Raw genomic sequence first — 12,611 nt, 5'->3', positions numbered from 1 at the left:
TGTGTCAAACCATGTTTCATAAGCAAACAATTGACCTAGTTTTGAGATATTGTCATTGTCTGGATACGAGATTTCACATCGTGAAAACATGGATGCGTGCCCGCACAAGATTGCTGAGTCATCGGCGGCGGACAATTCCTATTGTTCTCCATGCTGTAACAAACGAGGTACGCTTGAGTGTGCAGAGCTATAATATGAGCGAACCACCAGTGGTGCTTATTCTTAACAGATATTGTTTTAGGCGGCGTATACACAAAAAAACAATTCGCCGTGGTTTGGCTTTGTGTCGCGAAATCATTTAGGTTCACACAGCCTTTATGTGAGAGCGCTACGCTTAAACCTGCTGCTAAATTGTTTTGCAGCTTTTTCAGCAGTTATGCGCCTTACCGTTCGTGCAGACGGTTGGCAGATGTGTAGCCTAAATTTTAGGAAAAGGAACTGTTCCTGTCGTGATCATCTATATATATATATATATATATATATATATATATATATATATATATATATATATATATATATATATATGGATTTTGTTTGCGTTGGCAGCTACTAAAAGTCACGCAACGCTCCGGTAGGCTCTTTATTTTCGTTACTAGCCTGCGTATACCTTCACTTATGTCCTCCCTAAATCCCGTTCCTTTTAGGCTACAGAACCAACCTTGTTAAAACCGCATGAGTTAGTCGGTTTCGTTTGGAGCGATATTAGAAAATGTGCTCTCCTTGGCATACCATAACACGCGACAGTGTCACGCACAGCCAGCAGCGGCCGCCACGCGGCGTCTTCAACGTTGCAGACGCTCGCACGAAGACGGGCGTGTTATTTCGTACTGCGCATGCGCATTGCCACCTCTGAAGTGTCCATGAGCATAAAGTTTTTTACAATGTACTTGAGGAAGCTGTTGCGCTACAATCGTTGAGCCACCATGGGAAAGATGATGGGAAGTACATGAATTTGTCTGAACATCACACTTGTTGACTCAGACGCACTTGTCGCTTGGATCATTATGCTTTGTATGTTTTCATTGTCATAAATTTCAGAGCAATCTGTACTCTTCAAAGAGCAGCAGGTGATGAGAATTCGCACAATCGCTGCTAGTTCGCGTGATTGACCTTGTCGAGGTGGACTATGGTTTCTACGGTCTCAAGGCACTGACTGGTCCTGAATAAGTTCATAAGGCAGTTTCATATCGCATGTCGATGCATACGTCCGTGGCGTGGTGGCCTCAATATCGGGCCTTTGTGCTAGAGGTCCTTTGCTTGAATCTAATCGTTGGACAATCTTACTATTGTTTATTTAAATTAATAATTGCGCTGTACATAGGTGAAAACGAGTTTACAAACTCACAAAGCCGCTTGAAGCGAGCAGGACGAAGCCTAAGCAAATTCACGCACTTGCAATAATTCGCATGCTCGCACAACCACTCCCGTTGCACTTCCCGCGCTAGAGCCAGAGCTCCCTCTAGAAAGTATTGCATTAAACCCTATCTCCCTGAGCATGGAGAGCTTTTGCCGACGCCCAACTATATTTGTATAATACTCGAGAGGGCCGAAATCCGGTGACTCGCCTTGGAATCGCTACGCATGCTTTTGTCGTAGCGTCTAGACTGTAACATAATTTCCACTCCTTTAAGTGAACAACGAGCAAATTATTTCACAGTGTAGCCGCAGTCAGATACGAAAAGGTTGCTTTAAGGCCAATTGTTTTATGACGCTGCTATCCTGTCCACGCGGCTGTGTAGTCACGTAGCTAGGAGAAAGCCTAACCTCGTTGTGCTGTGTAGACTTATAATTACTGACTAGCGTCGACGGAATAAATACTCGTAACAATGTGCTGTCTTAACATGTTTTTTTTTTTTGTCGGCACCGGAAAAAGTGAACACGTGATGCCTATCTTTCTGGTGTGAGGGCTAAAAGGGAAGGCAGGGTCGTTAGCGTGGCTTGGCAAGCTAAGGTGACATAGCTTGTTTAACAGAACACGTTTACTACATTGTTCAGTCAACACAGGTGCATCCACGCTGGCGGCGGAAACCAGAGAGAGAGCGTGAGGGCGAAGCTACGAGCCCGCACCTCGCCTGGGCCTGGTGTCGTGCAGCAATCAGTTACATTAATACCGGCGCTCAAATTTACTTGCGCTCAAAGGAGGAACGTTTCAATTTGTTTTCTCTTATGACTATCCACAAACCTTTATTTGACATCTTGATTAGAACAGGAACGAAAAATTTCAATAATTTTTCCATCTGATTACAGGCCGCGAAAATAAAAATGACTCTCTCTTTCTAAACAACACTCCCAACAACGCGCATTTAATCTTATTCGTTTAGGATGAGGCACTTTTCTTTCAAGTTCAGGGCACGTTAGATGTGAGTACATATTTATTTATTTATTTGTTTATTTATTTATTTATTTATTTATTTATTTATTTATTTATTTATTTATTTATTTATTTATTTATTTATTTATTTATTTATTTGTACACACTGCAGCGCCACAAGCGCTATAGAAGGAGTTTATTAACAAAGGAAAATTGTACAGGGAAAGGTACGATATAGTGGTGAAGCTGATGTTTTAGGACAATTCATACTGGATGGCATATAAAAATCTTCAAGGTGAGCATGACCCAGGTAAGGAATGCCAATCTTCTAGGGAATGAGGGAAAAAGCTGAGTTTAAACATATCAGTGCGTGCAAAGTAAGGCGTCAAGTTCAAATTGTGAGGTCGTCTCGTCGATGAATATGGCGCGAGGTTAGTATAGTGTTTCGAAAGTCTAACGGAAGAATTGACAATGCTTTCCAAGAAATCTAACGAGGCTACGCAACGACGTGAATAGAGCACAGTTAATGTCACGGAAACAAGTGGCAGAAGAAGGTGAAGGGTCACATCATAACGGGGCCATATAAATCTTACAGCTTTTTCTCCGAATTCCTTCTTGCTGGTTCCTCTCACACTGCTTATAAGACTTCCAAGCGACAGATGCGTAGACCATAACAGGACGCATTAGCGATTTATATAACAGTAGCTTAGTATATTTTAGAAGAGTTCGATAGTGTACGACGGCGGTAAACTAATTTTTTGCTGCTTTTTTACAAATGTAATCAATGTGATTGACCATGATACGCCTTGCGTAAAAATGACACCCAGATGCTTGCACTCAGAGACACTACATACAGTGCGGTTATTGAAGGAGTAATCAAGAAGAGAAGGAGAATATTTTCTACAGAAGGACATAAGGACGGTTTTATCACACTTCAGGTTCATTTGCCAGGTGTACCAAGTGCAAAACGTAGGAAATGGCTCTTAGAGGCGGTAATGGCCATCAGAAGAGTTAATAACTTCATATGAAACTTAATCATCGGCATAAAGAAGGATGTTAGAAGAGATGTTAACAGGCGAATCATTTATTTAAATAAAGAAAAGCAGTGTCCAATGAACAGTGCATCGAGGCACCACAGTTGCCACATCAATAGCAGAAGGTTCGGTCGAGCTATAAGAGATGAACTTGGAACGAAGTGAAAGCTCTAAATCCCCTTAACAGGCAAGTCATTTATGTAAATAAAAAAAGCAGTGGCCCCTGAACAGATCCTCGAGGCCACATCAATAGAAGCATATTAGGTCGAGCTGTAAGAGATGAATTGAGAACGAAGTGAAACCTTTAAATCCAGTTAGCCAGTTGAGGAATATATAGTACAACGTTTAGTTTAGGAAGGAATTTATAATGTTATACGGTGTCTAATTCGTTAGAGACGCTTATAAAAACATCGTCAACGTGGTTGCCAACATGCATGTTGAGGAAAATGCATGCCTAAACTTAACTAACTACGTTGTCGTACAAAAACCGCGCCTAAACCCATGCTGCATGTTACATAGCAGAGGATGAGTTTCCAGGAAAAGCACCATGTGTTTGTGAATTATATGTTCTAGGACATTACATGACTGTAACGTTAGTGAATTCGGTCTGTACTTGGATAAAGACTACTTATCAACGGATTTATAAAGAGGACGCACTTTAGCAAACTTCTTTGAGGAAGGAACACTGGCAGATGATAAAGATTTGTTAAATATGACCGTCAGATACCCTGATGACCACAAGGAATAGCTAACCAAGAATATTTTGTATCCCGTCCAGGCTAGTGCATCTCGTGGTATGCAAATACGAGCTTAAGAATGCCTTCATTGTTTATGCCAATGTCAGCGATTCCTTCAGAACAAATTATATTGGTGAGAGAAGAAATGAAGTTGTTACCTTGCAAAAAAAACGGACTGAAAATACTTGTTGAAAGCACTCGATGTTACTGAAGGATAACTTATGACGTCATTGTCAATTTTGTATGAAGCGGGTGAAGCATCGTGAGCTAAAATAATAGAGCAAAATATACGAAGGTTAGTTGTTAACAGATGAGGCAGTTGAACACGAAAAATAGAAATCTTTGGCCCTTTGCATTTTCAAATTAAGTTGATTTTTTTGTCTTGTGAAACCTCTCCAGGGTTATAGGATCAGTGGTTCGTTTAGAACGCCTATCGCTACGGACACGAGAAGATAAATTTAAGATGTAGCAAGTCATCCAGGGAAAGTTAGCATTACTTTTTTTAGTTTTAATGGGCACAAGCATTTGAACATATGATTGACAAGACCATCAAAGTAATTAACAAGGCCATTTACATCCTGTTTGTCTGACAGAGAGCAAAATGACCCGCCGTAGTTGCTCAGTGGCTATAGTGTTGGGCTGCTGAGCACGAGGTCGCGCGATCGAATCCCGGCCGCGGCGGCCACATTTCGATGGGGGCGAAATGCGAAAACAGCCGTGTGCTTAGATTTAGGTGCATGTTAAAGAACCCCAGGTGGTCGAAATTTCCGGAGTCCTCCACTGCGGCGTGCCTCATAATCAGAAAGTGGTTTTGTCAGCGTAAAACCCCATAATTTAATTTTGAGAGAGCAAAATGTATCGAAATGATCAGCTAAGAGATCAGTAGTGGAATTGACGTCCTCACGACTGAAGTGAGACAAACTAGTAAACGTATAGGGTGATTTGGAAGTTGGACGAGACAGTAATAACAAAACACCTTTATGATATGAGAGTCCGTATATCACTTCGCAAGAGAAGCTATTTTGTATTCTAGATCAGCGCTTGAAAAAACCTAGTCATGGATGAAATTTAACCTAGTTCCATTCGAGACAACTTGACTGATACCAAAGGACAAGGAAATATTTTATAATTCATTAGAAATTGCTACGTCACGACCTGTTGTATTTAATGAAGGCCGTTGAATGCCAGGAGCATTGAAATGACCCATGCAGATAAATCGGGATGACGCAATATTATTCAGGCACAAGAAATTTGCAATGGTATGAAGGATATCTCGGAAAGAACCAGGCGAACGACATATAATGGTAATTACAATACACTGATCATTCAAGAAAATTTTACACTGCATTGTTTCTGTATCCGGAGGCGATGACAAATCTGAGAAGCGAAGAGCTGAGCGGATAGGCAGTACGAAGCCGCCACCAGTGCCATGGATATTGCGTAAGTGCACGGCAATAAAACTCGGTGGAATAAACTTGGAATCGTAAACCTCACTGTGTAGCCATGACGCAGTGATGCCTACACATGAGGAGAATAAATAGAAATAAGAGAAAGTGTGTCTTGATATTTTTATCAATACTGCGAGCCTTGATGTTCAGAATGACGAGGTTATCAAGGTGGACAGAACGACATCAGGCAGTGGATGAGCTGGGAGTCAAAGACACAGGCACGCAAGGTAATGGTTGATTACGTACTTTTACTTATCTGTTGGAACTCTCATTACAGTTATAACGAACCCTCTCGATGAACACATGATCGTATCTTTACTTTACGACACATCCAATGTTACGAAAAGGAACTGATGCTTCCGAGATTGTTTTTCCGAATTGATGTAGTCCTTGCAGCGAAATATTAGGTAATGAATAAATTTCAGCCGTCAAGTTTATAACTGTTCTTTATAATCACGGTTTTAAGTCAGAAAGTTTTAGAATGACAGGACTTGTGGGACCAGCGCGTGCTCCACCATGCCTGTGGACTCCTTCCATGTGAGGACAGCTAATCAGAAGGGTTGAAATCTGGGCCAGTTGGTACATACTTGATTTGCAGAAGGGCTGAAATCTGGGCCAGTTGGTACATACTTGCAAAGGACAAGAGGAGAAGTTCACACCACAACGACTGGTCGTTGTGGTGTGAACTTCTCCTTTTGTGTGAACTTCTCACCAAGATGGCCTTAAAAAAATGTTCACCTAGAAACTAGAACTCGAAAAAACGATCTTATACACAGTATTTTGGAAAACCACAAAGCATACGCTACCGTGCTGTTATCCAACGTTACGTCTCTATTAAGGAAGACCTTGAAGATTAGGTGTCTTGAACGAAAAAACCAGTCAAAAACACAAAGGACAAGAGGAGAAGTTCACACCACAACGACTGGTCGTTGTGGTGTGAACTTCTCCTCTTGTCCTTTGTGTTTTCCAGTCGTTGTGGTGTGAACTTCTCCTCTTGTCCTTTGTGTTTTTGACTGGTTTTTTCGTTCAAGACAGCTAATCTTCAAGGTCTTCCTTAATAGAGACGTAACGTTGGATAACAGCGCGGTAGCGTATCCTTTGTGGTTTTCCAAAATACTGTGTATAAGATCGTTTTTTCGAGTTCTAGTTTCTAGGTGAACATTTTTTTAAGGCCATCTTGGTAATTTGAGAAGATAAGGAATTGATTTTTGCACGTAATTCATAAATTGAACTATAGTGTTAGGTGAGGATTCCAATGCGCCAACACGCGACTCGAAAACATTGAAACGGCAGGTGACTGTCGGTTGAAAGGAATTGATGTCATCATGCCTTGAGCCAACTTATTCTGCCCTATCCGTAGTAAAGAGTACATTTCGGATACGGAAAGGTCATGAGTGTCCTGTCATAAAGCAGGAGAATGTGCATCAGCAGCCCCATCGAGAGCAGAGTTAGATCCAGTCGCACTCCGTGCCCCAGGTTTATTACCTGACTGATTGCTTTTATTGGTACAAGTTGACTTGGACTGAAGCACCGGAGTGAGTTCCACATCACAGCTCAGGATAAGACGACTCGTGCAATCTAAAACGTACTAACACCGGGGTACAAGATTAGGCGGGCAAGGAAACAGCAGCGAAAAACGATCATCAGATCGGATACATAAAGCGTTAGAGTAGTCACGTACCTGCCCAAAGAGCATGCAACTGTTAAACAGCGTGCTGGTGCTGCTGAAACCTGGCCCACTGAAGAATGGATCTGTGTGCAGGATATTTATACTCCTGCGGGCTGACATCACAGACCGGCATTTGTCGGTAATTGGCTGATGATTGTCGTGTTCATATAGGACATAATCCTAGTCCATAAGAAAGGGGATGCCAAAGACTTCAAAAATTATAGACCGATCAGCTTACTGTCAGTTGCCTACAAACTATTTACTAAGGTAATCGCAAATAGAATCAGGACCACCTTAGACTTCTGTCAAGCAAAGGACCAGGCAGGATTCTGTAAAAGCTACTCAACAATAGACCATATTCACAATATCAATCAGGTGATAGAGAAATGTGAGGAATATAACCAACCCTTATGCATAGCTTTCATTGATTACGAGAAAGCGTTTGATTCTGTCAAAACCTCAGCAGTCATGGAGGCATTACGGAATCAGGGCGTAGACGAGCCGTATGTAAAAATACTGAAAGATATATATAGCGGCTCCACAGCCACCGTAGTCCCCCATAAAGCAAGCAACAAAATCCCAATGAAGGAAGGCGTCAGGCAGGGAGATACGATCTCTCCAACGGTATACACAGCGTGTTTACAGGAGGTATTCAGAGACCTGGATTGGGAAGAATTGGGGATAAAAGTTAATGGAGGATACCTTAGTATCTTGCGATTCGCTGATGATATTACCTTGCTTAATAACTCAGGGGACCAATTGCAATACATGCTCACTGACCTGGAGAGGCAAAGCAAAAGAGTGGGTCTAAAAATTAATCTGCAGAAAACTAAAGTAATGTTTAACAGTCTCGGAAGAGAACAGCAATTTACAATAGGCAGTGAGGTACTGCAAGTCGTAAGGGAATACGTCTACTTAGGGCAGGTAGTGACGGCGGATCCAGATCATGAGACGGAAATAATCAGAAGAATAAGCATGGGCTGGGGTGCGTTTGGCAGGCTTTCTCAGATCATGAACAGCAGGTTGCCATTATCCCTCAAGAAAAAAGTATATTATAGCTGTGTCTTACCAGTACTCACCTACGGGGCAGAAACCTGCAGGCTTACGAAAAGGGTTCTACTCAAATTGAGGACGACGCAACGAGCTATGGAAAGAAGAATGATAGGTGTAACGTTAAGGGATAAGAAAAGAGCAGATTGGGTGAGGGCACAAACGCGAGTTAATGACATCTTAGTTGAAATCAAGAAAAAGAAATGGGCATGGGCAGGACATGTAATGAGGAGGGAAGATAACCGATGGTCATTAAGGGTTACGGACTGGATCCCAAGGGAAGGGAAGCGTAGCAGGGGGCGACAGAAAGTTAGGTGGGCGGATGAGATTAAGAAGTTTGCAGGGACGGCATGGCCACAATTAATACATGACCGGGGTTGTTGGAGAAGTATGGGAGAGGCCTTTGCCCTGCAGTGGGCGTAACCAGGCTGATGATGATTATGATGATGATGATGATGATGATGAAGAGCCTGGTCGCTGGGAGGACTGACATGAAGAAGTTTGTTGAGGGACAAGCCGGCATCAGCACATATAGCAGTGATAGGGTACTCGCAGATCTTGTTGTTGTTCGTGTTCTGTGGTAGTGAAAAAATAGCTTTCCATTAATGTAACTTTGATACTGTCAAAGCTGTCACCTATGAACGTTATATATTTAGCGCTTTCCCTACTGTAAAAAAACAAGACATTTTTTTTCACTAATTCTGTAGAGGTTTTTTTTTTCTGAATAAAGTGAGGCCATTTTTGCAGTTCAACATAGTTGGTTTATTTCTCAAAATGCTTACAAATATAACTTGAAGAAATATCCAATCGATTGCCCGAACTTCATGCAAAAAAAATGTTTTGCAGGGCTTGATAGACTATGAAACAAGACAATCCCACGAAACAATATAACTAAAATTGTGCGAACACATGAGCATGAATAGTGGCTACTTCTCCGGAGCTCCTAAAGCCGTTATTAGGCCGTCTTCGTATGGTAGACTTCGGTGCAAGGCATGGCACAGAGGCGAAATCCACATGGTTCTGAGAAGACATCACTGAGAACACATCACTTTCCGTGTCCGCGTAATACACTACAGAGCTATAGTCTGATGATGCATCGTGAAGATCGTAAACCCAAGGTTTGCCTAGTATATAAAGTGCGTAGCACAATTATACAATTTGATTAGATATACACTTAGTCAATAATAATTAATGTATTCTGCAAGCCCTAAATAAGGAAAAATAAATGCAACAATTGTTAAGCATTTAGCAAACGCGTGCGATTAAGCAAAATTTGCCTTTCTATCGACTCAGTGTGTGCAATTATATTTCCCATGTGTTAAATGAAGCTTCTGAAATATGAGAAAAGAAAACCATCTCTAAGCTGTATACGGAATACGTGTGACCACCTTGGACTCTTTAACCTTCACCCAATGCACCGCACACGTGAGTTTTTGTATTTGGCCCCATCCGAATGAGGCCACAATGGCTGGAATTTGATCCTGCTTCCTCTGGCTTAGTTGTACAACGTTGAAGTCCCTACGCCAACACAGTGCTCTTGACAGGGCAGCTTAATTACGCTGCCGAAAGCAAGATACACTCATTTGTCAAAGCTATACGCCGAATTGGGAACTTGAAATTGCCTCTTTCTTCTTAGTTTTTCATTGTCTCCTTTTACTCTAAGGGTACCGAACCTTTGTTCACATCAAGCACCATTGGGAGTGAGACAATGGCAGTGTGAACGTGAGTAGCCGCGTGAAATCTTTTTAAGCCATTAGTAATTTTCGTTATCTTTACTCAGTTTGTGGTATATGTGTTTCTGTTTATACGTTTGCCTGCTAACTTGCCTCACGTGGTATTCTGAGATCTGTCGCTTTTTGTGTCGGCTGCTCCACCGAAGGAACAGAATTTGAAAGTAATGGTCAGACCAACTTGGGTAAATGGATTTGTAACACTGGAATTGTGGCACTTTTCAAGGAACCTCCGCCCCACCAGTTCGTGTCTTTGTGTAAGCGCACAACAAAATACAATAAAGTCATACTTTCAGCAATAGAATGCAGGGGGTTGTGGATAAAAGCTCCGCTAAAAGGCGCTTCACAGAAGCTCACTGCACCCGCCGTACGGGAGTATGCGCCTCTTTTTTAAGAGCCTCTTGAAGCCATGTTGGGCTACCAGATGTGCCCCCCGTAAGCCCGTACTGCTCTCCAATGAACGTCTTTCATATCATTTCGGATGACGTGGTATGCGTCACTGGCTATGCCCTCTCTTCGGCGACAGTAAAAGTCCTATAAAAGTTCCCAGCGTTCGTCTGAATAGAACCGTCGTCATATATACATTTAGGCAATATTCTGTGAATATATAATTTCACACACATCATGCTTGGGTTACACCATGGCCCTGACAGATAGCGAAGCGTGTGAAGTGGAAGGCGCGACAGAGAAACCTTGTTGGGTAAGCGTTTATGCATGACGCGTTTGGTCGGTGGAGATATGGTGTCATACCACATGTCACCAATGCTATCCGCTTTAACGTCGGTATTCATCGCAAAATGTGTTCTGCGAGGATTTTCTTTATTCGAGCTTTCGTATGCTGCGAAAAAAAGCGATATCCGTAAAAAGTATTCCCCAGCTGATGCGGGTGTTCTATAAGAGCCTCGTTATTGTAAATTCATTTACCTAGACTGACGATTTCTTAAGCTGCACCATTATTCTGGAGTACCTTCCAGCTAAAGAGATTTAGAAATTGTCTGATTTCCTCCGTGCGAGCACCAAGAACTTAACTATATGAAGAATATTAGTATTAAACATGTATATTATTATTATTATTATTATTATTATTATTATTATTATTATGATACTACCTAAATTTATAAAAATTTGATGTTTATCAATATTTCAACTGGATACAATTAGCGGGAACATCGTATAACTACCGTACCCTAACAAGGAGCGTCAGACAAGTGTTTTTCTCAAGAGTACCGTTGCGTACTCGATCCTTGCATTTCGGTGCGTCAGTACCTAATCTATTTAACGGAGGGTCATATTTGTCATATTGCTGGTAATATTCACTGATAATTTAATCTTGAAATAAGTACCCAAACTACAAGGAAACCTGCATTGTCCGCAGAAGCACTCGATGGAAGGAGTGTGCTATTTCGTTTCCAAAATAATAAATTATTGGTAGCATCAAAGCCAATGCGCTTTTCGGCCAGACCATGTGCCGCAAGGCCTAATGAGTTTGTCATGCTCTACATACGTTCGCGCGTTATGTTGAATGAAAAGACTTTAAAGCAAAAATTGCCCGTATGCGCCTTGTATCTCTGTCATCTTTGCCTGTGTTTGTGACATTATCATTAGTGTATAATACTTTTAAATATCAAAGATTGCTATGTATACTTTGACCGAAGAAGGAACAACATATTCTAATGAAGACTACGAGAAACTTTGCCGATGACTTATTAAGAAATGCTTCATGACGATAATGAGTTTAGTCACTGCTATTGAAGTGAACTCACGTGAAAACCGACCTGTATTACTCCTTTGAGGCATATATTATGGTCCTCCGCATGGTTTGGGGCAAACGTTCTAGCGCAGCGTAATGTTATTTACGTGCATACACAGCACAGTATTTTTTTTTATTTTGCTTGATTTATTGCTCAATGTTGGTAGATTGCTGTTGCGTAATTAATCTTTACGAAGGAGTACAGAGAGCTCATAAAGATACGCATATAGTGATCCATACTTTTAGCGATTCAAATCATAGACATATTTGTACATCCTTGTCGGATATAATTTTTGTAAACGAGAGATGCCTATCACCTTTTAAAATTAGAAGCTTGAATTTAAATTGACTATGAGATGTGCCTTAAGTATAACAGTGAAAGGAAGAAAGTATGACAGTCCAAAATAAAAAGTTTTATTCAACTTTGGACCCCACAAATGCGAAAGGCCTTCCTTATGTAGTTTCACCTGCCACATATTTCCTTGGTAAAGTAAGCTTTATGTCCTTGGTATCTGCTGCAGAATTGCTTGAAGGCGGCCCTACATGAAATTCTCTCTTGCTTCTTTGCGCGTGCATATCTCCAGAGTAAGCATGCGGCATTTCCTGAAAAAAATATTAATAACCTGAGTAATGCAGTAGCGCATGAAAAGTGCTGAGCATCGAGTCTGTAGAAAAACATTGGGCATTCATGTATGCACTATCGTCTAGTTTTCGATCCTTGACCCTTATGTAATAGTATTTTAGAAAATTGATGAGCCACAACTACTCGTAGCGCTCATTTCATTAAGTATCCACAACTTTTAACTGTAACATACAGGCACTGCAAAGGGTTTAGAACTAGAGCAAGCTGCGTATACAGCCGTTGACCAAGTTGAGAAAATT

At 41.4% G+C, this 12,611-nt stretch overlaps 1 protein-coding gene across 1 annotated transcript in view; it reads right to left on the bottom strand.

Moving 5' to 3' along the window:
• Window positions 1-12,119: 12,119 nt before the first annotated feature.
• The window catches only part of LOC135905268 (uncharacterized), an 86,007-nt gene continuing 85,515 nt past the window's right edge, over window positions 12,120-12,611 (bottom strand). Inside the window, exon 9 of the mRNA XM_065436286.1 lies at window positions 12,120-12,332. Coding sequence (XP_065292358.1) covers window positions 12,193-12,332 — 140 coding nt within the window. The 3' untranslated portion in view covers window positions 12,120-12,192. The remainder of the gene's footprint in view (window positions 12,333-12,611) is intronic.

Source organism: Dermacentor albipictus, chromosome 8, assembly GCF_038994185.2.
Source record: "Dermacentor albipictus isolate Rhodes 1998 colony chromosome 8, USDA_Dalb.pri_finalv2, whole genome shotgun sequence".
In the NCBI taxonomy this organism is placed as follows: Eukaryota; Metazoa; Arthropoda; class Arachnida; order Ixodida; family Ixodidae; genus Dermacentor; species Dermacentor albipictus.
The sequence above is the reverse complement of the archived record's forward strand: the minus strand, read 5'-3'. Positions and strand labels throughout refer to the sequence as shown.